Source organism: Pygocentrus nattereri, chromosome 9 (assembly GCF_015220715.1).
Source record: "Pygocentrus nattereri isolate fPygNat1 chromosome 9, fPygNat1.pri, whole genome shotgun sequence".
Lineage (NCBI taxonomy): Eukaryota > Metazoa > Chordata > Actinopteri > Characiformes > Serrasalmidae > Pygocentrus > Pygocentrus nattereri.
The window spans coordinates 35,153,746-35,181,724 of NC_051219.1; the positions used below are offsets into that span (position 1 = coordinate 35,153,746).

Below are 27,979 nucleotides of genomic sequence, written 5' to 3' on the forward strand. Positions count from 1 at the left end.
CAGTGTTGGAAACTTCTGCGATTTATGCAAAAGAATGTAGAAATAACTCCTGAAAATAAAAAAACAAACTATTGACAGGAAATTAAATAAATGAAGGTTCTGTGACCTTTGCAAAGTACTCTGTGTCCTTTTTTTCTGTGCTTTGGCAAATTTTGTTGTTTGGTGGAAGAGGAAAAACTGGTGGGTAACCACATGATAGATAGGGTTGCACCATAAGGTTATTATATTCTCAACATACTTTAATGACATCTGTAAGCCTCCACAACATAAACAAATATGGCAGAAATTGGCATTAATTGTTACTTTTTTCAAACTTCAATCTTTATTATAATTTTTTGTGAATTCTATAGTTCTGCGTGTGCTGCTTGTATTAAGGAAAGCACCTTACGTTTGCGTTTTTGCTCATCACTCGTCTCAATACTGCAACAATGAATCGTGTGTCCATCCTAAGACTTTACTGGAGAACTCTTCTCTGTGCTAGTGAAGGATTCCAGCTTTTCTGACCGTAAAGGCTGACAAGAGAGTGACTGGGCCAGGTCAGATTCTGTTGGCTTCAGACAGAAGCTCCGTCCATACTGGTTGCCCTGAGACCTGAGCCCACGGGTGAGGTCTAATGCTTCGCTCAAGGCAGGACTGGACAGAGATGTGATGGTACTCTTAGCCCTTGCTGTCTCTGGTGGCATTCTGAAGACAGTGGTCATTCCTGACTGTTGCCATGTACACTTATTGAGGCGCAATTCCAAACGATTTTGGGTGGCTTTCCTTGTGCGTGGGCGACTTCGGCTCTTTTCTGCAGGTTTAGCCCTGCGACTTTTTTGGGTCGTAGTTGTTTTTCCTGAGACCTGCTTAGATTGGGACTCAGCAAGTTGTTGGTCACAAAAGATGGCCTTGAAGACCGCGGGGGTGGGGCCTGAGGAGGAGGAGGAGGAGTAGGAGGGGCATGCTGAGAAAGGGACATTATGGTTGGCTGGTGTTTCTGAGGTAGTTATGTCAGTGGTAGATGCAAATGTCTCACTGGTTGAATTCTGTTTTGGCTTAACAGGCTCCACAAAAGATAATGAAGATGAAGCAGTGGAAGAGGAACAGGAGGAATTGGCTAATACAGAAGGTACAGAATGATTAGCCAAGGTTTCAGAGCTACATATGGACCCTGTGGTCCGAGTGGCAGAATTATCTCCATTTGGTGCCACAGTAGCTCTGTTTGTTTTCTTAGGGGTGGAGCCTCTCTTGGGATGGGCCATCCGGAGGCTTCCCACTGTTCTACTCCTTTGCTTTGTGAAAGGTATGCTTGTGCTCTCACCACAATACAGTAGAACAAAGTCTTTCTGGCTGCTCAGAGGAAACAGCTTCAGCCCACCACGGCATTTGTTGAAGATCTCTAAGGCTAGATCTAGGAAAAGATAAGATGTTCTGCTGTGAAACCCATAACAGCTAGAATTGCGTGTGAATGCAACACAAAGAACTATAAATAACCCTGAACCAGAACTGCAATCGCACATATTCATGGAATACATACACATCTAGTCCCTCATGATTACACACTTTGCACCTTGTTTCTTACACAAACAAAAATAACTGTGCTGCTTTGTATTAGCTTTAAAACTCTACTTATACTTGTCCTTGGCTTGGATGTACATGCTTAAAAATATTTCTTAGCATAGATATACAGTCCTAAGGCATGCCTAGATGCTTTTTAGCTCAATTTTAACTTTGCCCCTTTCTTGCAAATTTTCACTATCTAAAACTGAAGCCAATGAGACACGATTAAGAAAAAAGGGCAAAAATGATGTATGCATGCCACATGTGCTGCAAATGACAGACTGAGGAGCTACTTGCTGAACACGGGTAGATAAAAGACTTATAATGTTTACAAGGTATGGGCCCAGACATTAAGGCACTCTGATTGTACAATATTTATCCAGCTAACACTGTAGAATGATATCTGTGCTTCTCAATTGAATTTTCATCCTCAGTTTGTGTTTTCACTAGTTTTTGTGTCTGATTTAAAAAGACAAACTCAGCTTTGCTTGTATCATACGATATGAGATTTGGGGTATTTCAGCACTTTTTTTTGTAGCTGAAATTCATTTAGTGTGTTTTGCTTTTCTTTTTGCCTTATCATCTAGTGCAGTTGTTTTCAAACTGGTCCTCAAGGGTCCCCAGATGGTCCTGATTTTCTCCAAACTAACTTACAACATACAGGGATAGAGCAAAAAATATGAGCTGTCTAGGAGTCCCTGAGGACCACTGGTCTAGTATGTGCACTCTCATAACAACAACAACAACAACAAAAAAACGCAACAATCAGTAACGTTTTAATTGACTTCTGCTACATAATGTTGGCATAACCATGCCATAATCATGTAATGGTAAATGTTGTGAGTTGTCATGACAGATTATATTCAACAATATAGCAGTGTCTTGTTCTCATTATCAGTAGTTGTCATGACAAAATGACAGCTTGTCACCTTCAGATTTTTGTGAAATGTACACTAGTTAGCCAGTCAAGACATCAAACATCATGGCATCTATCATAACAATTACTGGTAATGTCACACTGTGCTGTTATATCACTGAATATAATCTTTCACCCCTATTCATGATGCCATATGACCTCTGCCATGACATGGTGGTGTGGTGGATGGTTCAGGTCCAAAAGGTAAAAAACCTCCCCAGGGTTTAGTTTCTACTGCCTGCCTTCTACTTTACTCAAGCCTGGAGCAAAGATGTTGAGGCAGTTGGTTGAAGTAAGGTGTTACCCAAGAAATTCAGACCGACATTAAATGTCTGATGCTCTCTGCTTTTAAAATTTTACCTACTTTATTCAGTGTTCAATCTTCATGTTGTGTAAAGGATCTGTAAACTTAGTTTCATGGTTACCAAACTGGTTCTCTAAATATCTCTCTTTTGAAAGGTTCTTTAGGGGACTGAAAGTGGGCTTTATACTGCTCGATTGAATTGTTTTTGACACTTTTGTTTTTAAGAGTGTAGGTTGGCCCAGCTACTTTCACTTTGGCCTTACCCAGGGTTTCAGTCACTGTTCTTGGCACCACCTCTTTTAGCACTTCACAGTTTGTATGAAGGGCAGGGTTGCAGTTCATTTCCAGCAGCCAGACCTACAAATAACCACATGCTATGAATATAATGCAAGCACATTTTTGTATATGAAGCATATAAGCAGATACGTTTGACTTCACACTGCTTGTATTACTTAGTTTTAATAATTCACTGTTCTACTTCATTCAGTGGTGCTGAAAGTACATTATCAAATTATTAATTTACATTTGATCCAATTGATCAATAGCTAAAGTGTGGTGTATCATTTGATTGTTTATCAGTCAAGTCCTAACCATTAGATGGCATCCTTACCTCACTGTCTAAAAAAATGTCTTTTTTTATGTCTGTTAAATATCAGTTTATGTCAACATGATGGAAGGAGAAGGCTGTAGGCCCATGACTATAACATAAATTGTAATATACAGCGATTAGGCATAACATTATGACCACCTCCTTGTTTCTATGTTCATTGTCCATTTAATCAGCCCCACTTACTATATTGGTGCTCTTTGTAGTTCTACAATTACAGACTGTAGTCCATCTATTTCTCTGCATACTTTGTTAGCACCCTTTTACCCTGTTCTTCAGTGGTCAGCACCCCCATGGACCCTCACAGAGTAGGTACAATTTGGGTGGTGGATCATTCTAAGCGCTGCTGTAACAGTGATGTGGTGGTGGTGTGTTGTGCTGGTACGAGTGGATCAGACACAGCAGTGCTGCTGGGTGGTGGCTTATACCTACCAATCAGCATTATGCAAACTGCATACCTAAATCAGCACACACTTGTTAGATAATCTCGAATAGACTTGCTTACGTTGTTTCTGAAACTGACATCTGTACAAATGTGATTTTAATCATTCTATTTCTTTAAAAATGACAGGAATAAGGATTAATTAAGCCACCTGCCGTGATTCAATGTGAAACACTCAGCTCAGACAGATACTAGTAAACTGTTGATTGGATCACACATGAATGCATAATGATCCAGTAAGCTGGTGTCTGCAGCCTGGGGACCACATGTTTACTGCTGCTGGAACGCAGGTTGCCTAGCAACTGCTTGACAGGGTAAAATTTAGGATGCACCATAGGGAGGAACTGTAATTTAGAACATGAAGTTTTCTGAGAAATATTCAAATATTTGAAAACTGTAACATAATTTGACTTGAAGGAACTTAAATTATGATATAAACAAACACTGATCATTACAAAGATACTTTTGTCACACTTCTTATTCCGTTTTCAAGATCATTTTGATGATAATCCCCTGTGTTTCTCTAAAGGGAGCTGCCAAGCCTCTGGTGAGGTTAGCATGGAAAACCCACACAAACACGCAGGCTGCTGTGCGAGTGCTCACACACAGACACAGAAACTAGCAGACTGTGCTAGTTTAGATAGATACAATATCTCACCTTGAAGTCCTCATCAATCAAGAAGTCGCAGCCAATCAGATCAAAGTAGCCCAGTTTACACTCCAGCTTAGACTTGACAGCCAGAAAGCACTGTATCATAATCTGCTGCATACGCTTCTGTAGAATCAAACACACAAGCACGTTGCTGTCTTTATAGACAATTTCAGTAGTATAATACAATATTGTAGCTAAATACAGGAAAAATACTATGCAAAATTCAGTATTCACTCAATTTTCAGTCAAAGCAAATGTTTAGAACGTTTGTACTGAGCATAAGTGAAAAAAGCAGGAAACAAATATTTAACAGAAAATTACACTAAAAATAACAGCTTGAGCAATGAAATTTGGAAATGAAACCTTTTTTTTCTTTTAGTATTTCCACGCTTTGCCTTTATTACAGCTTCCATTCCTTTCAGTAGACTTACTTTTAGTTTCAAAGACAACTCCAGCCATATTTTTACCTCCAAAGTTCAGTCTTTGAAGTTGGTTGCATTTTCTACTTCTCACAAGAAATCCCAAACACATTCAGTGATGTTGAGGTCTGGACTCTGGGGTTCTCAGTCCACTGTTCTGAGAACACCAGCTTCTTTGTTTGATTTGCAGATGTTCTTTTTTTTTCTCAGTATTGGCTTCTTGACAGCTACACATCCTTTTAGACTCATAGTGTTGAGGTGTCTTCTCACATTCAAAGGGTGGACAGAAACTTCCCCTATGATCTAAAGCAAGGGTGGCACTTGATTTTGTCCTCTTTCTCAAAGATGAAAGTACTTTAAGTACTGCTTATCTGATGGTGACAGTTTTGGTGGTGTACCAGGTCTTGCACAATTGTAAGGGGTCATATTTTATCTATGTCTTTCTCAAACTGCAGTTTTGAAACTTGTGGGGGTTTTTTTCTCGTATTTTCCTGTGACATTTCCTTCAATATGCAAGTGGATTATCTTGAATTACCTAATCTGCACAGAAATATCTCCTAAAACATGACAAATGTATAGTTAATGGCCAAATTACCTGGAAATAAATAATAACTGGTCAATGACTTTTGTGCTGTTATGTATCTTTATACCTATATGTCAAACAAGGCTCGCAAAAGTATTTTCATTTTTATATAAAGAAACACTAATGTTATATTAGTGTTTTATTACACGCTACTCTACAATCCCCAGCATGCACTACAGTGATGTGTGTGCACCCATTTCCCCCTCCACAACAGCCTGGGACAGTGGTTACACCTCAATTCTACCACACCAGTCATATCACCAAATACACTAGCTGAGCTTCAGCAGCAGTTTAACCAATATACACACTCAGAAGCTCAGAAATATTTTAATAGTAAGTTTTCATGTAATATTTCATGGTCTACTACAAGTCCCTATATTTTGTTGAAATTTTGCAATATTTGGAGTAAACCGGGCCGGTTCTCATTATAGAAAAATTATAAGACACACATGTCTGTATCTTAACCTGACCTTAATTGTATTTTCAGTAACCAAACATCTTTTGGCTAAGGTGTCTTAAATAAAGGCGCCATTTTCATTTTAAAAGGACATGTATAAGCAGTGGGACATTTTGTCTGAGAGAAAAGTTAAGTGATACTTTTTTAATCCCACCTCCGCATTTAACCCATCCCTGAAGTGAAACACCACATACACACTAGTGAATAAACACACACTAGGGGGCAGTGAGCACACTTGCCCAGAGCGGTTGGCAGCCCTATCCACAGCGCCCAGGGAGCAATTTGGGGGTTAGGTGTCTTGCTCAAGGATACCTCAGTCACGGACTGTCGGCAGCGGGGATCAAACCAGCAACCTTCCAGTCACAGGGTCAGTTCCCTAACCTCCAGCCCACGACTGCCCCCTTTATATATTCTTAATATATGTTGTTTTCCCTTATGTTATTTTCTTAAGATCTAAACCATGTTCATTTAAGAGTTTAAGCAAATGGCAGCAAGGTGAAACTGGTCGCACTCTCACCTTGCCTGATCACTTCTTTGTTTGTATTGAAATTACCCTTTGTCTCATAACCTTAAGGTGATAACAATCACACCTCCCCTTATCTCTACCCCTACATCTCTATTCGTATTCTCCTTCTACAACCCCTCCTTACCCCCCCCCCCCCCCCCCCCCCCCCTCTAGTTTTCAATGTATAAAAGGTCCTTCCAAAATATTCTTGTTAGACAGGACTGCAAACTGGATTACCGACCAGACTAGACTTGTCACACACTGATGATCAAGCTGTGCCAGTCTGCATGCACGTGAATAAAACTAGACTCCTGATCCTGCTGATTGACTGTTGATCGACCACGTTATACCCATAATCTGCATGTGGAAATGAACTCCAGTCAACGCTGAAGCTCCAGTCTCCTGACTCTTCTTGACGAATTTCTAATGTCCCCTTAATAAGAATAAATCAGAATATTTATTGTAGTCATGTAACAACTACAGGATATGGGCAGGACTTGGAATTATTAACATATTACTGTAAACCAAGATCAAATAATTATGTTCTGTATTTGGTGTTAATGATTGACCTTGTGCAAAGATTTTGTTTCCTTGTTTAACTGGCAGTTACGTCACACTCTTGGGATCCAAGTTATACCTATAAGCTGATAACTCAGCTGTTTCTTTTGAACCGTAAACACAGCTTGAATTTCCTTTGTGAATTTAACTCTTATTAAACCACTGTTACTGTGCCAACACTCAAACTCCACCCTTCTACCTTATACATAAGACTGCCTTTTCTCATACTTACCTATAACAGCTTCTCTCGCTAACTTCTTATTAATCCCCTTATATGCAAGGGAAGATTATGTCTATGGTTCTGAGCACACTACCCTATTCCCCAGTGCATCTTACTGAACAAAACGTGTTTAGAGTTATAAGTAGAAATGGCCTATAAGGCAGTAATGGCTTCTTGTCTGTTAGACATCCTATCAGACAGTGTTGAGTTGCCTTCTCGCAGTGGAAGAATGGACAAAAACACCTTCCTGTTTTTCCAGATTTGAAGCAAGAGTGGAGCTCGATTTTCTCCTCTCTCTTAGTGGTGAAAGTACTTTAAGTGCTGCTTATCTGATGGTGACAGTTTTGATGTTCTAACAGGTTTTGCACAGTTGCTAGGAGTCATATCGTTTTGTGTTTTTTTTATTTTTTTATATCAAATCATTTTTTGAATGCTTGTTTTTCATTTTGGACATTTTTGTTTACTTTTTCATTTCTAGTATGAAAAAATAAAAAGAAACTCCCATTTCACCTTTGATTATCTCATTTTGTGTGCAAGTGAGTTATCTTTTATATATAATGTCCTAAGAAATATCTCCTAAAAAATCACTGGAAATAAAACAAATGCAAAGTGGACTTTGTATTCCAACTATTTACACCACCCTCCCCAGTATTCCCATATTAAATCTGTTTTCGAAATTTTGGTAGTGTACCAAGTAAAACAGAACTCACTGCAAAAACACTCAAAACCCAGTCTTTTGGCAAATCCTTGGGCTCCATGAAGTTCTCATTAATATAGGCATTGAAGCGCTCCATGGACCAGACTGTTTCTTCCTTCAGCATGCTGTACAAAGGGTTCTTCTTCTGCATATACTGCATTTAAAATCAGGCACAAAATTGATCAGAAGTGAGAAACTGCGAGTTTTCAAAAAAGTTTTGAAATATATTATTAATAAATAATTTACCTGGTTGGTCAAATGTGCTGAGAGGTTGAAGGAATTGGGGTCATAAAGGTCACAGGTCAGTCTAACGTAACCATGGCGAAAGAACACCATGTATGGTGTGGTGCAGGCGATAAGAAAGTATGATCTTACATCAAACTTTTTGCCTTTAAGCAGCAGAGGATTCTGGATGTACCTAAAAGATCCAAGACTTCAGGTCTATAGACTATACAACTATTTTAATAACCGAGTAAAATGAATGAAGTAAAGGCACAGTTACAAATAATGAAATATAAAGGCATCCATTCTACGCACCGTTGAGTAATCTGAGCCTGTGGCATACGGAAAGGAAACTTCCTGTTCGCTAGGCCATCTGCTTTGTTCTCAATTTTGGCTCTGAAGCCTATGATGTCCTCCAGGTTCCTCAGAAGGAAAATGCCTCGTCCCTGGTTTAGGCCTGTTGGCTTGCAGATCCACATGTTACCTTTGCCAGCATGTAATCCTACATCAGGGACAGAACGTGTCACAAAATGAAAGAACATTGGCTCTTCCTAACTTCCTAAGTCCCAGCACAGTATTTTTACTACTTAATCAGAACGTATATAATAATATGATATATTAGCAGCTTCAGTTCAATATTTATTAGACACTGCAGTGTGATGTTGGGTGTCATAGACAACACTAATTGAATATAGTGAATCATAAGCTACTTCATATTACAAATTCATGAACTGTCAAATCAGCTGATGCTCCCACACTTCACACACTCCTTATCGCTCTGAGTAACGTCACAGCTGCGAGGAAGAGGCACTCTTTTGCGAATGCTCAGTTTTGGGATGCAAGAGGGAGACTGGTCACTCTCTACATTCTGTTCCAAATAACCAGAACAAATCAAAATGGCTCACATTTTCTTTCTGGGGTTGAAGTGACCCCCAGTGCAAGAGTTTGTATTGAGCATTTATTGCCGACTCATTTGAAAGCTGGGCTCAATGTAGCTCCGCTCCATACAGATTTACCAGCTGACTCAAGCTGAAAGGAACAGCTTTACCAGCACTTACTGAAGGCAATGTGGATGATAAGACAATAAATCTTTATTTTTAAATGACAGCCATCACTTGACAGTTTACTCAGTTGTGTATCTAGCAGTGACAGTGGAGCAAAATGTGCAGGCTAATGTTAGCTCACTTGTAATCTAATTTAGACAACTACAAATGTATTTTTATGTTATATGGGATGATACGCTGACATTTTTGAAACTACAAATAGTCATTGACTTTGTCACATTTAACTTCCACCACGTAGTTGAACACTGTAAGCTGGTTATCCAGCCAAATAAAAGCTAGCTAGCTGGCGGCTGAGTCTCACTTAACAGCGGAATCTATACTGTGATACTGTCTAATTCTCTGGATGAATGAATGTAAAAGTGATCAATATATAAGAAATGCATGGATGATATGGACGGGCATTTGCTTTTCATTGTGAGGACTTAGACCACAATACATTTATGTAAAATAAACCTTTATGCAAAGTGATTCAACTACACGATAACTTGCATTTACCCTCTTGCTGGGCAAAGAAAGCTTCCCTCTCATCTTTCACATCCATACGGAACGTATCTGGAATAAACTCTTCCATCTTCAACTTCCTACAAAACACATTGCGTTTCTTAATGAACTCTTTCAAGTTAAAAAAAATAGGAACATATTTCTCACACAGGAATTTTCTACAGTTATTATTAGTATATTATCTAAGGTATGTGGTGTGTGACCTGAGGCCTTGTCCCTGCTTGACCTTACTGCACACCCTGTCATACTCTCGTAGACTGTTGAGGAGGCCTATCTTAGTGGTCAGGACTTTGTTATTTGGGATTTGATAAACCAGCTGTTCTCCTACAAGTGGGAAAAAAAAATCACAACCCCAGCATGACATAAATGACATAAGTGTATTTGAGGCTATGCTGTTAAAATTCAGTGTCACAAAAGAATGACCTGCTCTGAAGCTGTTATAGGTGCATGGAGCTTTAAGTTCACACCACTTTAGCTTGTAGTCTTCTCGAGTCTTGTCATAAATACGTTGCCAGCCTTTGCTCTCACAGTATGGAATTACTCTAAATGAGATTAAACACAAATGTTGTGATTGCAGTAGTTCATTCTATGTGAACATTAGAAATGTATGTATTATTTCAACATTTGTTCCTGACAGATTGTCCCTTTCATAACTACATAACATGCAAAATGGTTTGTTTAGGGTTAGATACATTTAGAAATCTTAAGGCCAGAACACACTAAACACGGTTTATTTGTGCGGTTAGTTTGGAAAGTAAATAAATTTGTCAGTGACTTAAATCAAACTTATGTATTACCAAATGTAAAAAAAATGTGGCGTTATTTAATTTACCTTCTGTTAAATTTCCACGACCACTTGGCATTGATTTGGCTTTTTGTGAGGATCAAAGAATGTCTTTGGACACTTGAAGATATTTTGCCTTTTTTTCACAGCACAAACAACAAAAATTTTTAAAAATAGTCTCTCGTCTGCTTTAGCAGTTTTATGTTGGTTATTTGCATCGTGTTCAGTGTGCCGCAGCCTTTAAGATTAAAGCCTGAATAATAAGCCGAAGTTTTAAGTGGAAAACATCTAAAGCTGGAGATTCCTCTGTGCATGGATGTGACCTTTATTTGCATCGTAATGTTATCTGAGTGAAATGTGAAATTTTGGAAGTAATCACCCTTGTGAACCAAAGCTGGCCAGTCTCAATCACTCACATGGAGGCTCCGTTTCCACCTCCAAAAAAGAAGAAGGGTCCAGGTCCTCTTGGCTCGTCTGGATGCTTGTCCCCGTCCTTGTCCGCCTGCGGATAGTGCACCTGCGCAGCCCTTCTCTGCTGTTTTAGCGTTGACCTCCTACTCGCACTCAGATAGTGCTCAACCAAGCAGATGGAGGCTGATCAGTCACATGCAAAAAGACAATTAAAGGAAGGCTCTGATTTCATAAGATGCAGTAATGTTTATGTAGCTGGTAGCTGCAATTTACTAGCTTTGAATACTATACAGGTAATTCTTAAAGATTGATCAGTGACTTAGGCGCTAAGGGCGTAACGGATTAGAATTGTTGTTTTACATATTGCTGCTATGGTTTTATTTTAAACTCATTTCAGTTGCTTTTACTTAATAAATTTGAGTTATTTTATTTTTATATTAGTTATTATATTTGACTAGTTCACCATTGTTTTATCATGCAAAATAGCAGTGAGGGTGACACCTAGGCCCAGTTGAGCTCAATCATAGCTGAGTTACAGAGAATGGAGCAGAGGACTGAGGAGATTTTGAACTTTGACTTTGCTGGATTTATTTTCTCTCTTGGTGCCACCTAATTTTACACAGAGCATAGAGGAGTTATTGAATGTGTTTCATGTAACTATGATTGTTTTTGAATTGCTTCATGTAACTATCAAGAAAATATGTCGCAAGAAACTTACGATAACAAAGTTTCACTGTGTAACGCCAGCCTAAGATTCGATGAATATAATCCTATCACAGTTTATTAGATTATGACCAATAGTGTCAGAGAGGCCCATGATCCAACAAGGTGTTTAATTAACCCCAGTAGTGTTCTGTAGACATTGAGCACAGACACAGTTCATCTGTTTCACTCTAGGGGTCAATTCAAATCTAACCCTTAAAAAAATATTACATTATTAAATACATCCATAGCACTAGACCACCTGGTTGTTATTCACAAAGCGATATTTCTCTCATTAGTGGATAATGGATAATGTTAGCCATGTCCCCTCTGCTACTGCCCGGTCTTGACATTTTGCATTTATTTGCTTAACTGAGAAATCCTCACTCCGTGAACTGCCACCCTGATAGTAAGCATGTTCTCAGGAAGGACCGTGGTAATCTCAGGAGACTAATTAACATATGGCCTGGATAGGCTGCAGTAATGACTAGTGAAAAGCGACCAGAGTTAATGACAGTCTTTCCCCTCGCCCGTACACACGCATATCCATATACACACACCTGGCGCAGCTCCATCTGCCTGGGTCACCTGTTTTTCATTCATCCCCTGGGTATCCTGCCTTCTCCCATGAGACTTCATCCTCTTCTGCTGTTTATCTTCACCTACATGCTCCAGCGTCCCCTCCTTTCCACCCTGCACCTCATCCTTTCCAAACTCTTTCTCTGCCTCCTCCAGCTCCTCTGTAACTATAGCATCTCCATAGACGCACTCTTCACCCTGCGGCCGTTCTGTAACACACTCCTCACTCCTCTGAGCAGGCTCTCCCCAGCTGGCCGATGACATCACTGTCGCTGGCCTAGATTAACAGAGTGGAACGAGGATTTTCCATCCACCATGTCATCAGGGCCTGCCCACCTGTGGCTGACCTGTGTGGATGCTGGGAACACAGCGCGCTGCATGAGTGCCTAAGTGTACATATCTGGTTACTCTTCAGCTTGGCATTTGCTGTGATTGCTGGGGTATGAAACTAGAGGCGTGGTTTGAAGAAAAAAGGTCAAAGATACAGGAACGGTTTAAGGCATAATTTCTACTCTTAAAATGTGGCCATGCAAGAAAAGTCAGAAGAAGTGAGTCACTTTTGCTTTAGCATATCATGGAAAATGCTCTTTTAGAAATAAATAGGTTTTATATAGTATGTAGAAAGTGAAATTAAGTACACACTTCTACAAATGTATATATTACAGTGACCCTATATATTAGTCCCACAGCAGGGAAATTTCACCTCTGCATTTAACCCATCCATGCAGTGAAAGGGCACAAATACACTAGTGAGTACACTTGCCCAGAGCCCTATCCACAGTGCCTGGTGGGCAGTTGGGGGTTAGATGCCTTACTCGAGGGCACTTCAGTCATGATCCCTGTCAGGGGATCAAACCGGCGACCTTTCGTGTCACAAGGCTGGTCCTGCCCCCCAACAATGCACAATTACTGTTTCCTTGCTGAATCAAAACATTTGACCAGAGGTGTTCAAACTTTTGCATATGACTGTACCGTTCATTCTAGTCTATATTGTCCAAATATGGTAAATAAGCTGCAAAACAGGCCAGTTTAAATGCATTGAGTTTGTGATGTCACATCTATGCAAAATTATGAGCAGTGTTTCTACCTGGAGTGCTTTTTGAATGAGGCACAATACAGGACAGCCAAACAAAACAGCTCATTTACAAACAAAAATAATTATGACTTTTTTGGTACATAAAACTACACAAATGTCATAACAAAAGTAAAAAGTGCAAGGAAAGTGCAGAATATGTGGCTTTTGAAGACAACTTTGGAGTGAATTGTTGCACAATACAGTGAAAGCATTTTAAAATAAAAATAAAATGGAGCAATAAATAAATAAATTACATACATAAACCACAGGTGACAAAACTGACTGGAGAGATTAAAAGGGTAAAAACACAAATACAGCTTTGGAGAATGAAAATCTTAAAAATGTCTGCTGTGGAGGATGAAAAGGGATCTTGAGGCTGCAACAGAAATGGCCTTTCACACACAAGATTTAAAATTGAAATATATAAAAATTGGACAACTATGTTTGATATATTTGCCCACCTTGGTTTCCAATAAGCTAAACTGTCTGCCAAGCCCTGATATAGAAGGTATAATGCCAGTTCTTAACTAATGCCTATTCTCAGCAGTAGAGAAAAGATGTTTTTACCTCCATAAAAGAATCAATGCATCTAAACTGGCTGTTGTGGGACGATATGCCAGTTTGCTGTTCTGCAGTTAGCCCACACGCCAAAGGCACTGAGGCAGAGTTACTCTGTGTATGAACAAACTAACCAGAGCAGAGTAAACAGCTACCCGTTGCCTGGGAACTTGGTATCCTAGTAACAGCTTCTCATTGTGAACGGAACCAGAACAATAGAAGGCGAGGAAATGATTCCTCGCGCTCTCCGAACCAACTTGCGGGTTTAAAGTCATTCAATATTAATTGTTGCCAAGCTCACTGTTTTGGCACAGAAGTAATATGAGAACGGAGTGTCAATCATAATGGATTTGTGTGGTGGGGGGTTTCATCCCATTGTGTGTGATTAGGTGTAAAATAACATTTGCCACAGGGCAACAGGATCCAGCATCAAATATAACAAAACACATTCCAGCTCTGTTCTCTCCTACTGTTCTACTGCTAAATATAAATCTCAGTCACAATGGGGTGTTTATGCTACACAGAGCCTTCCCAGAAACCTCAGTATGGAGTATATGAACATGTAAAGCAGTTATTCTATAATTGTTGGTGCATCACTTCCATAAAATGGTTTTTGCATTTTCAGTAAAAAAATAGTTTTAATTGTTTTCCTAAAGGGACATTTTAATTTCTTCATAATTCAGTGGATGTAAACAAAATCTTTGTGTATTTAAGTTACATAGTTAATTGTAGAGAACCTTACTGACCTTTTTTTTTTTTTTTTTTTTTTAACTAGTACTTCTAGAAAGCATGTTTGTAATCGTTTTATGCTTCTAACTTTACACTGGTCAGGCATAACATTATGACTACCTCTTTGTTTCTACACTCATTGTCCATTTTATCAGCTCTACTTACTATATAGGAGCAGTTTGTAGTTCTACATCTACAACTACTGTATTCTCACTTTTTAAAAATAAGAGCATTGTGTAAAATAATATGTAGTATGTGAACATTGTTCATAAAGGTTTTGAAACTAAGCTACAAAAACAGCCAGTGTTGAATTTACTGTTCACAAAAACAGTAATTTTCATAGAACTGCTTATTCAGCCTACAGCAGTTTAGCCCCACCTGTTCACGCTGGAGTTATAAGGAGTGTTTCAGCCCAGAATGCTTTTAGATCAAAGCATAAAACTGAATAGAATACAGCTCACTTACATATGTCAGTCTCAAAGGATGACGGGAATTTGGAAAATGGTCATGTGAAATCAATTATTGCTGTTTTTGGTACATAAAATCACATGATTATTATAAGGGGACCTTGATGAGGGCCCTTTGAGTGATATTTATATTTTTTTGTTCAAAATGATGGCCATTTCATCATGCAGTGACGTTGGATGTTAAATGAAATTACATAATCTTCATGAAATTCCATAATGTTCAGCTTTTGGATGATTTGCTCACTGTGCGCAACAGTAAAAGATCATTTGACCAATAGAAAACTCTTATTCATAATGTTAAAAAATGTTAGGAATACTTTTCCCAGCATGTGGGCATGTGTACCCCCAAGTCCTCTGTTTACAGCTGTCTGCCTGTCAGTGTAAAATCCAATAATTACTGCTCATTGTAGCAGTTGACTCAGAAGGCCACACCTAGACACAACTGACAGTTACTGTAATCCCATTCTCCTGCCTCCTTTCAGCACCCACACAGCCTCGCCAGTTTCTGTGTGCTCTTTGTAGTAGAAGGCTTAGTATCACAAAATCTGCAGGCAAAAATATGCCCAATTATAATATTTTCATCTATTTAAATGCAGTTACACCATAAAGAGTGTAAATAGGCAGTTCATTTGAAGTGTGTTTGAGGTTTGAATAAAACATTGCTTTTTTAATCTAAACTATTTATACAAGTTCAAATCGATTGTTGCCATATGAAGTCATTTCTAATGTTGAACATTTTTACACTGTATTTGACTGAACACCAAAGTATCAATAGGACTACTGACTTAGGAAAATTTAAAAGAAAAGTTTTGAGAGCATACTGGAATTTTTTTCAGTCGTGTTGAAAGTTTGAACACCACCAGTCAAATCTGGGATGCATTTACTTCAAAACACCAAACAATAGGATCTAACTGCTCACCATGTGGCCTTGAGGGCCAGGGATGCAGCCTCACTTTTTTTTTTTTTTTTTTTTTGTTAGAGTTTTTTTTAGAGTTTTGGTAGTGGCATAGAAATGTGGGACACCAATTTTAATAAAGATTTTAATTTAAAAATGAATCTCTAAGTTAAATTCAAATTTTTCAACTTAACCTTTAAATAATTTGAAAATATCTTTTTAAAACAAAAATTGTCCAACAAAAATATATTCATCATATGTAGACTTTTATGCTTTATACTTCCCAACTTTATTCTCCCAAGTTGAAATTTAGTATCTATAAATGGATCTATAAAGTATAAACAGTGATTTAGTATGGATTTAGTTTATTAACATCTCAATAAATGATTTGGGTTAAAAAAATTGTAGTGCAATCCTTTTAAATAAAATCTACAGTGGGACCGCAGTTTCAACAAAATTGGTAGAATGGTTCATATGTCATCACTGCACTTAATAACATATGAAAATGACGTTTTTATATGACTGATTTTGATTTAATTACCTCTTTTGAACAGGTGATCTCTGAACAGGTGCATTCTCACTTAAATTTACCCAACGGAAACCTGAAACTTAAAATATTTCTTTTTCCTTGAGTGCAAAAGGGGAACTCCACTGATTTTTGAAAATTCCAGCGTAATTCAAGTGTTGTGATGTATACAAGGCCAGAATTTGTATCTTGAATGCATCATTGTAGTGAAACAAGTTTTCTTTATAGTAGTGGTGACAGGAACAAGGGTATATAGCCGTTTTATTTGCTATCTAGAACAAGCAGTGTTTTGGTGTAGTGCTAATGATGGTAAAATAGCAATAATAGGAAAACTTTCTTAGGGAGTATTTTGCCTTACAGTGCCTGAATGTGCAACTCTGCCATTAATAAATGTTAAAGAACTCAAATCTCAGAACTATCGTGAAACAATGTTTCAGGCATCAGGCTGTGCATGCTTAGCCATGTCAGGTAATAACATCATGTGAGGGAGATTTTTGAGGCACTACAGTCTTCAGACATGTGGTTCACTCTGAACAATTCTGACTCTGTACATTTCTCACTTCAAACATCTATTAATGACTTTAATTTTGGAAAATGTCAAAGGACATTCACAACCTCAACAAGTTCATATTACTTTTAGAAGCTGCTCTGAGTTATGAGGTGTCTAGTTGGGCTTTGCCACACCTTGCTAGTGAGCTGGAATCTGATAGACATTGTGTGCAGAGTGGAGGTGCACAAAGAGAACAGGCTTGTTTTACAGCCATGTAACTCTCCTGGCTCACCATCTGTTTGGAGTGTGTGTGTGTGTTTCTTGTAGTGCTATACTTGTGAGGACCCCATGTCCTCACTACGAGCATGTTTTGTTTTCACCACAATTACTTTTTTATTTGAAAACTGGCCTTTTGGATACTGAAGTTAAGGCTACGTTATGTTAGGTTTATGTTTAGTGTCATTTAGCTACAGTAACACAAAAATCAATAGAAACCTATGGACGTCCTCATATGTGTAGCAAGACAAACGTGTGTGTGTGTGTGTGTGTGTGTGTGTGAATGAGGCAGATGAAGGTGAAATGCTGGAAATGTACATACCAGGAAGTAATCAGCAGACTACGTGCGTAGTGAAAGAAAGGCCCTTTATGTTTCAAATGGAGTTACCTTCATCAGAAATGTCAGCAGAGTGTGTTTGGTGACTGTGTGTGGACTGTGGTTTTAAGCAAAAGCTGATGTAGAAATTGAAACAGGGTGCCATTAGCAATGCTTTTCTGAAATTTTGTCAATGATGCACAAACAGTGATGATTCTGGAAAAACCTTTTTAATGAAATTTAACGTGGTCAGCTACTTAAACCTGTGGTGGCTCTGAGAGATGTAAGAGATGCATAAGAGATGTAAATAAGCCAGTCACCATTTGATAACTTTAGTATTTCTAAAATCTTAAAAAAAAAATTTTTTTTAGCACTGAGTGAATTTGAGCTTCTTCAGCGAGGGAGTTCCCTCAGTGCGTAGTCAACCTCACAGGTATGTCACAACTGTTTAAACACGGCCCACGTGTTGGTCTTGACGGCTTGTTCCACCTCACCGACAAACCAGGTTTAACCTCACCCCACACTGGATGGAATCTTGTCGGACTACACCTGAGCATGCACGGACTGGCGCAGGAATCCTCCACAACTTTCCGACACTCTGGAATTCTACTGTGATGTCACGCGATGGCAGCGTATTGTCCTGCACTTCAGACACATATCACTTACATTTAGCAACAGTTTCTCTTCTTGTGCCCTGTGTATGTATACATGTAGGTCCATTGCAGTGATGAAACTGATGCTTTTGGAAATGTGTAGGCTATTAATTTAAATCATTCAAATGTCATTTTACCGTTTGAAACATTTTGTAATTTGTCAGAGTGTCAGAGTAAATTGCAGATTTCACGAGTCATTGACATTTTCCGGCTGGCTCTGGTTTAGGCTGCTTTTTAAAAGTGAGCGATGAAAATGCTGTATCACATTTGCTGAAGTGTTTAGAATATTTTTGATGCATTACTTTTCCTGTGTTTTTTTCAAAATTTCTAAAATATTTGATTTCTTTTAAAACGAAGATTTAGATTTATAATGGGTTTTGTTTTGAATTTAAAAAGTGTTGTCCTACATTTTCATGTCACTACCAAAGGGTTTTAATCCATAGGAGGAGCTATTATACAAGTATTATATAAGTCAAAATGGAATTTTGAGGTGAAATCAAATATCCTTTTCACATTCAAGAGCTTTTAACATTGTTGCCCCTAGAACTGAATGTACTTGGAACTTTACATATTTCTGGGTAGTCATTCTAGAAATAGACAATTGATACTAAAAATGATTCCTCACGACTCACGGTTATTTTTGACATTTAAACTGTGCACAGCCTCTTTAATTGGTATGGCTAAAGGAAGTATTTGGAAACTCATACAAGGTCATATTTGTTGAAGTTGAATGAATTATGAAGCAAGACCAGAGGTCTGTTTGCATCATAGCTCAAAATAACTGTGTGGTTTGGGCCCACATTGTATGTGGTTTGATGTGGGTGGTCACCATCAGCATGACCCAGCAATAACCAAAACCTCTGTAATTTCATATTGATATTAGCATAAGTGAGTGAATAGTCCATCACTGTGAACATCAGATATGAACCCCTGAAACTCACTTCACAATCATAATGTCATAATTCACATGTTGATTTCGAGGTAGTTATTAAATGTTATGTGTTAATATCGGAATAATAAAGCTTGTTACTTAAATGCAGTGAAAGTACTTTATATAGCTTTTTTTCAAGTTGCACATGTTTTAAAGTTAAAATAGTGCCTGATATCCTTTCATATGAATCAGACAGACAGGGGCATCATGGGCAGGATTGCTGTGGGAGCTAAACAATGAGATTTTGGCTGACTAGGAGAGCTCATGGGTAAATTGAGGTACTTAAAAAGGAGCTCTGTTCACATGTAACCGGATCTGCTCTCCACTGGGGCCAGGCATTCCACTCTGCACACTGAGGAGTCTCATGAACACAATGAGTAGGCGATCGGCAGAGCCAGGCCAAGATTTATCAACACCCCTGAAACATGCACCTTACCTGACCACACAAAACAGTAACGTGAGGTAACTGAACTAAAGAAATGGCATACACACGGTCATTTGGATTTTTAAGTATTTGTTTTATTTAACAGTTTAGGAGTGCAGTACATAAAGTATCAGTTGACAGTCGGAAAATCCTAAATGTAAACCTAAACAAGACATTTTGTGAATGTACTAGAAGCTGCAGAGGACACAGTGCTGTCAGTTGGAAGGCAGCCAGTCTGAATAGCGTTTGGTGACGAATACTGTGGATTTGGCTTCCGTGTGGAATTTGGTTACCTTGACAACAGCGAGAGAACATTCTGCTGGGTAATCTTCAAGTGACAAAAAGGCTTCTATCATATCCCTTGTTCATATATTATGATCCTGAACCAACTTATATGGCTAAAAATGTTGAAACCTAGCTCTATATGAAATTCTCTTAAAAATAAAGCAGTCGAAAAGGTTCTTGCCACAGATATATATCAGCACTGCCCAAAGTTGGCCTGGGGGGTTACCCCAAACCCACTGTCTCACCCGAGAAGAGAATGCACTGCACTGTATTTTAGTAAAATAGTAATTTAGTAAAGTAGTATAATATTCTTGATTCAAAAACTACCTGCCTTCTTTTATTTGTTTTGTATGTTTTTTTGGCCCAAGTGTAAACATTACACTTTGTTACACTTTGCTAGAAAACAAGCATTTTTGGAGTTCACCAGAGGACCTTTCAGTGGAAGTTCTTTGAAAAGCTATTTTTGAAAATGAGATATGAGGGAGTTAAGAATTGTTTTTACAGTTTGAAGAAGCTCTGAAACCTTTAATTACGAAAGTTATGTGTACATACACCATTCAAAACTTTTGTCTACATCACACAGGTTGGAGGAGTGTGAAAGGGTGGGATGAATGACAGATGTGACTCACAGATCTCTCGATGTGGAGGAGAGAAACTCTGACTCATGACACATGGAAGAGCATTGCATATGACACCGGTCTTCCAGTGTGGGGTTCATAGTTCCTCATACAGACCTAAGCCAGAAACATACTATTTTATTTAGACTGCCGGCTAAAGGACCACTATGATTAAGGACTTACTGTAAGTCAATCATCATATGAAATAAACACTGGTGGCATATTTTACATGATTTGCAGGCATGAAAATGACTTTGAGGATATATTCCCTGTTGCCAACAGTAATAGACATGTTGGACACTGACCGACGTTAAATACCATGTAATGGACGGCATTACCAGACAGTATTAGACACATATAGTTAGATCTAACCGTGTCTGGTAAGACGCCAATCACCAGGCCTTGTTGCTTCTTTGACATCCAACATGCACATATAAGTTCTAGGCAACATTTGAAGCTCTAGGGGAAAAAGAAATGCAGTGAAATGTTGTACAGACTGTGACTGAAACATGATAAAGCCTTGTGACATTGACTTTGAAACCCACAGTTCATTTACACTGAGGCCTGAGAGAGGGGGAAAAAAGAGGGGAACAAAAGAGGAGATGAAAGCGCTGAATACTGCCTGCTTTATGAAGGTAAATGATGTGACTTTGTAAAGCTGGCTAGTAAAAATACGAAAGGGACATGAATAACAAACATGAGTCAATTTCATACATCTGTGACACAGATAAAGGAAAAGTACCCCAGACGGGCAAACAAGGGTGCGGTTCAATATTTATGAGTCAATTCTTCCACCTTAAACAAACACTGGGTTGTAAAGATTGTGTTTGACATTTGCTTATATGTGTACATTTCACTGTTTTTTCAGTAACGAGAAAAAAAACAAGCATTTTCAGCAGCGAAAACCATAAAATATGAGCTACAAAGGAGTTCTAATCTTTCCAGTTACGTCATCTTTGAGAACTTTGCCAGAGCTTGAGCACATTTGTTCGTAGTGCTCCCTTTTACATAAACAGCCTAAAAACCTACTTAAAAAGTGAAAATGTATCAAGATTATTATGAGATAATGTTTGAATATGTTGTCTCTGCTCTGTTTGTCTGAATAAAAATGAGTGGTGTATTTAAATGAAATTTTTTTGAATATACACGAATAAGTATAACATGAACGTTCACTCTACACTATCCACAGTATTCAGAAAAATATATGAGCATGGGCATGAGATGGGGGAATGAGAAGAGGAGGAGTCCGCAGTGTCGTTAAAGTCTATTTTTATCATGAACCTTCAGGTGAGCTCATGTGTCAGTTGCAGGATGTGCCACGCAAGTAAGACAGGCTGGGCCAATCACAGCTCACCTACAGTCACAAAAGCCACACAGAGCGTGAGGGGGAGGGGACGAGGAAACGTCTTTCAGCAGGCTGGTTCAACAGGCAACGGACTGGTATTCTTTAACTAAAGCTGGGTGGGGTAGGGCAGCCTGAACAGAGGGAGAAGGAAGTGAATAAAACAAAGTAAAGTACATTAGACACTCCCTCTCTTTTCCCTCTCTTCCCCCCCCTCAAGTCATTTCTCATGAGCTGGCCCATTATTTCCTCCTAACGCCTCAGATCGTCACACAAAAGCAGCCTGCCAGTCATTTTGACACGCAACCTTACAACATACTCCTTTTTCCCCGGTTTCACCTGCCTGTCCTTGGAACTAATAACCTAATGGTACACTAAAGAAAAAAGGGTCCCTGGCTGGAATGTATAGTTCTTGGGTAACTTTTAGGTTGTGGAGGGTGTTAAAACTTAAAAAATGTTTTTCATACTTGCACAAGTCATTTAAAAGAATGGTTCTTAAAGAATTCCCCACTGAAAGGTTCTTCAGGGAACTGAAAGTGGTTGTTTTAGGACAGAACTCCAGAGAAACCTTTGGCCCCATTATTTTTAATAGTGTAGCTAAAAATCCAAATGGTGTATCATATACTATACGCTAGAAACCCCATTCTCTTTCCTGAGATTCAAATGATATGTTGAATTTGCCAAAAACCACAAAATAATAACCAACACACGAACATATTTGAAGCCCAAAGAATGGACCAATAGAAATGCTACAAAATTGCTTGGAATAAAATCTCATTACGACTTCAAAGTAACATTACCATTTTGGAGTTACCTTTTTTGGGGGGGACAGCGATGATATACAAGTCACAAGATTCATAACTAAATAATAAACCAGTAGTTTAAGAGGCTGAAATATTCATATGGATCATCAAACTACATAAAGTGCTGATGTACAGAAGAGTCATACTAAGAAACATAATCGTCAAGATTCCTGGGAATCCTGTGTGTGTATTGCAAACTATGAAATAAACACCTGCCCTGACCTGGTATTTTCATACTAACAGTAAAAATAAAGACAAAACAAATGCCACCGAGCACTATGTGGGTGATAAGGACAGTTACTATGACAACAAAGTGCTTCCATTGTCCATGACATGAGTCTTTCTTTTTCAGTTGCCTTGCTAACAATGCTAACAAACAAAACTACTTTTTGGCACAGCATTAATCCTGGAGACCAACTGCAACCAAAAGCTTATAAAGATTATACTATGAGAGAAAACATTCACGTTATCTGCCTGACATGGACATGCTACATGTGACCTGACAGAAAGTGGAGAGAATCCTTTGCAGTATTTGGGCCACCCAACAAACATCGTTACCAGACAGTGTTAGAAAACACATACACAGTCCAGCACTGTCCGGTAAGATGGGTGCTAAGTGCCATTGGTCCACTTTAAGTAGCTTTGTAATGGCAAAACTGGTCTGGAAGCCTCATAGAGACCTTTTGTCGAGGGGTAAACAGCACTACTGTGCTGTAGCTTCTGAAGTCAGTAGACAGCCATCATCATCATTACCAGGCAGTATTAGAGAGAGAGAAGATATCCAATGCTGCCTCGTAAGATGGAGAAGACTATCCAAACAGTTCTTGGAGTGAAAGCTTCTTGTTGTGGTTCATTTTTTTTAGACAGTGCAACATGATATATTAATATGAATGGAAATTTTGAGTGGCATAAAAAAGCACAAAATGGAAAATACTGTCATATCAAACCCTTGTAACCCTTGTAATTTTATACCCTGTGTAGCTGTTTTACATTTTGAAAGCATTTCATGACGAATAGACTGACAGAAACGGTTCCGAATTACTTGGAATAAAATATCATGATAAATGTTTTTTCCTTCTATTGTGAACTTTCCATTTTGGAGTACAAGCTTTTGTTACAACAGCAAGAGCTTTCATAACAGTTTCGGAGTCAGTTAAAATCCTGTTGAATGTGTTCCCCCAGTGTTGCATCAGACCCGATACTAACCGCCATAAAACACTAAAACGGCAGCTATGATGAGCTGGGGCTGATAACAAAGCTCTAGCACAGTGAACCACCTGCCCTGAGGAAGTGGGGAGGCATGAAGGAGGATATACAGCAAAAAACGTCTCGCTCCAAAACTGGTAAAGCTGGAATTGTACACGCAGTAGATTGCTTTGTTCTTCTGTTAGCTGTGGCTTAGCCGAGCAACCAAAGCAGAGAGAGAGAGAGAGGGCCACTGAGGCAGTTAATAATTGTCCAAACCTGTTCCGACTGGTCTGATTTGACACCACAGGCTGGAGAGCTGTTCTATCTTACAATAGAATGTTTGGCTTTAGACAGCATCTATGGTCTACGGTGTACCCCCGCCCAAAAAACGACTGCGTGGAAAGCAACAAAGGCCTGGACTGGGTGTGCTGATTTTCGTTCATCTTCTGGAGGACATAAGAGACAGGCCTCGAACTGTTAGTGTACAATGAACATGCAGAGCTGATTCTACCGGGTGCAGGTTAGACTTTCTGTATTACTGTGTGCAGTGATAACAGCATGGAGGAATGCTACACTGGACTGACCTGTGACCAATCTCTGTGTGCGGAAGGTCGTTCTACACACCTTTCATTTACTGAATAACGCCTGAAGTTTACAGCCATACAGTGCGAGGCAGAAGCCGTAATGGAGCGATAAGTACAAGCTTTCTGCCTTTTACAGTTTTTGCAAGGAAAAAGCTACCAGAAATGGAAGAAGATGCTAGATTTGCATGTCTTTATACATGATTAGTATGAAAATTATTAGTGCGTTTGGTTCTACATGCTGTTATACCAAAGCAACATTTCCGAGTATGAGTATTTTAGCTATAACATAATAAACATCACTGAATCAACATTTAAAGATGACCCTAAATTTAACCTAAAACAGTCAGTTTTCAATAATATTGTCTTTAAAGTAGGTTAGGGAGAATGAAACAAGTTAAGTTAAACTAAGAACAGGAAGAAGGGGATATAGAGAAAAAGGAGTGAGAGAGTAAAAGAGAAAAAGCTCCTCAAGTAGAGATGGATAAAGGAGATTGAGCTTGTACACGAGAGAAAGGGAGCGAGCGAGAGAGAGTACCTGTAACCTTACCGTGGTGAAAGGGACTCAGGTAAAGAATGTGACAAAAAAAGTGAGTAAGGGGGAAAGAAAAGAAAGAAAAAAAATCTCAGATTTCCACCAAGTGCCTGAGAAGGCTGCGGCTTCCTCTTGCTCAGTCAGGACCCATGAAATGAAAACCCCAAGCAGACCCGCTCTCCCAGACTGCAGCCTCTATTTAGTTAATCATCAGCATTATAAACCAGGGCTGCAGGCCTTCTGAGAAAGAAAAAAGGGAGAAAAGGGGAAAGAGAATAAGCGTTAAAGACGGCAGAGGGAAGTAGAAAACACGAGACAAGTGCATACTGTGTTACTCTGCACCATCTACCTTAGTTGCTTACTTTCTTTTCCATCCTCTTCTCTGTTTTAAACCAAGTTAGAGCTGGTTTTTCTCCTGGTTCGGTGGCAGTCAGGTGTGCTTTAACCTTTTCCTGCTGCCTAGAGTGAAGGGTGATCGGGTAACTGGGCCCTCCTGTCTGGAATGTGACTCTACAGTGAAGTGACCAACCTGAAGGCTAAGCTAGGCTGAACCTTAATCAATAGTTAGTGTCTGTGTGAAGAACAAAGCGAAGAGAAACCGTAAACCTTAGTTAAAGGCGGGTCTTGCACTGCCAGCTCTAATTGCGTTTCGGGTTTAAATGGGCGTGTTGCTTTGTGTCGTTTCTCTGTGGGCATCACTGTCACACAATGTTAAACCTAACGTTTAACCAACCTTTAACTATGCCAAGCAGTGACGGTCTCTCTTTTTACAGCCAGTTAATGGTTGAAAGGTAATCAACCTTTGCGATGAAGTATTTTGAATATCTCTTAAGCATTTGAATTCCTATGACCACCCTTTCATTTTCTTTTCTGACTGACTAGCAGAAACGTATTTGCATAAACTTGTTGTTCAAAGAATGTATATGTGTGTGTGTGTGTGTGTGTGTGTGTGTGCGTGTGCGTGTGTATATGTATGTATGTATGTATGTATATAAAGGTGCTGTTCATATTATTGTTGTAGATGAGCCAGTCTTAATGTAAAACATAAAAATCGTACCTATTAACAAGTGAAAAGTGTAATGAGAGGCTTGTTACTAAGTAACTTCCCAATGACCTTAAAAAAGCTTAAAAGCATCAAACTTGCTAAAAACCTGGTTAAATATCCATCAGGAAAAGGTATTCTGTGCCTGAATTTAACATGAATGACAGCAGACAGTTTAGTCACAGTCACCCTGATTAAAACGGCTGTTCTTAAGTAAACAAACCCAATGTGCTGAACTTCTCTGACCTCTCACCTCTGCATGATAATTAATACTCCATTTTCCTCTAAGTGGCCTCTTGAAGGAACAAACATACACAAGCCACTGCCCAGCTCCTACATTTGCTTTGCACTCTGCAGCTAGAATAATCTCACTTTAAACTGCCGTTAGGTTTTATCACCTTCCAGTGGGGACTAGTGTTACCCAGCCGTATTCTCCTGCAGGGGAGCACGACTCTGATAATGCATTGGCCAGGTTATAAAACTGTGACAAATGAGTCATTCAGATCAGGGAATGAAACAGACTCATTTTCCTCCTTCCACCAATCAAATGCCTCCACCTCACTATGCATCCATTGTACTGGCCGGCCGACATTTTCTCTCTGCTTGAAGACCACCGCCACAAAACACAGCTTCCTTCCACATAATGAAGAAATTCAAAAATGGCATTCATATCGTAAGATTGTCAAACAGCAGTTTCTATTGAGCAGGCATTGTAATAAATGACAAAATGTCAAAAGCCTCCATAAGCTACCCCAGCTCATCTCACTGGCATCAAAAGCAAGCTAAACTAGAAATCGCTGTTTCTTTTAAAAACATGCCAAAGAGACACGTAAGGACAAGCCTAACTCACAGCCATTAGGGTTGCAAAAGAAAAGCCGCAGCAAAGCCTAGATGCTCCAAATCGACAGGTTATGTAGACCAGCCAACCTAAATGTAAATCTAAAATCTAAAAAAGCTCAATTTCAATCTTTTTAGGTGCCCATAAATCCATTAGAAGTATTTGAAATGTTTAAATATATTAATTCATAGTGTACAAGTCTATTAAGAAGCTTCCTATATAGAACAATGAAACATTACCCTAAGCATTATTGACTCAAAGCAACAATTTCAGGTAAGTTACCACATTTTACAGACATCCCAGTGTGCTCCTCCAATGGCGCGCTATCAGAGGTAGAGGAGAAGGCAGCTAAACCCCTCTCTTTATCCCCTTTGACAAGTCTGGCGGTTTGCCTCTACCTGCCCAAACTGGTCTATCCAGTCAAGGAATGAGTGCTTGCGTCTATTGTGTTCTCTTTTTCTTTCAATTTAAATAGATTGGAATCTGATACAGATCATAATATGACCCCATTCAAACAAGAAAGTTCCGCTTTAACAAACTCACAAACAACGTTTCTGCCACCTCTTCTAAATGACCCAAATTTCCAACATACTAACTACACTCCTACTAGGCTGAATAGAAAAAGACTATTGGAAAGACAGCATTTAGAGAACTGAGGCATGCCGTAGCGACGGACTAGAAGAAGGAAATGATAAAGAACTTATTTCAAGTTAAAAAGTTACCCTTTCTTCCTTTGACCGGTCCACTGGTTAGAAACCAGATATGAGAGACACCATTGTAAGTTGGTCAGTTGTGCTGCCTCGAAGTCTGGTCTTCCTCTTTCCTCTTCTTGTTGATCGACGCCCTGTTTGCCTCGCTTTCGGGCAGAGGGAGACCATCTTGAGCTGGCGACCGGATTCCCGACTAGGAGGTTGACGTGTACCTAACTGCAGGTAGATATCAACTGGTAAGCCTTTGTCTCTGCGAAGACACTTGCCGGTTGCTTGAGGCGATGCGACCTGTTTAAGCTCTTTGAGAAGAGAGACGGAATTTGTAAAGGGCTTGCTTTACATGTAGCAGGCCCCTCCCACCCCCACAGGTGTAATTTTCATGCCGCAGCCAATCTTCTTTGCCTCTAGCGCTTGCAGGTGTGTCCCTCACTCTGTGATAGGCCAGTCCCGCCCTGGAGGACACCCTCCACCTGCCCCCCGCCCAAGGTGCTTTGCGAATGTTTATGATGTCAGCTTTAGCTTTGTGTGTGGCTCTG

General features: G+C 39.2%; 1 protein-coding gene and 1 long non-coding RNA gene across 2 annotated transcripts; both read right to left on the reverse strand.

Annotated features, from left to right (window-relative positions):
- Window positions 1–296: 296 nt before the first annotated feature.
- Window positions 297–13,952, reverse strand: ttll10 (tubulin tyrosine ligase-like family, member 10). The gene is made up of 12 exons (XM_017709118.2): window positions 13,805–13,952; window positions 12,144–12,520; window positions 10,887–11,064; window positions 10,110–10,228; window positions 9,890–10,010; window positions 9,681–9,766; window positions 8,437–8,623; window positions 8,146–8,317; window positions 7,913–8,053; window positions 4,467–4,583; window positions 3,023–3,116; window positions 297–1,390 (listed from the first exon to the last, which is right to left on the reverse strand). Exons 2-12 carry the CDS (start codon window positions 12,424–12,426, stop codon window positions 447–449), a joined length of 2,442 nt encoding a protein of 813 aa, XP_017564607.1. The 5' UTR covers window positions 12,427–12,520; window positions 13,805–13,952; the 3' UTR covers window positions 297–446.
- Window positions 13,953–19,575: 5,623 nt separating this feature from the next.
- Window positions 19,576–27,735, reverse strand: LOC119264093. Its single transcript, XR_005130760.1, has 2 exons — window positions 27,456–27,735; window positions 19,576–21,880 (listed from the first exon to the last, which is right to left on the reverse strand). It is a non-coding gene; the product is annotated as an uncharacterized LOC119264093 (long non-coding RNA).
- Window positions 27,736–27,979: the final 244 nt, after the last annotated feature.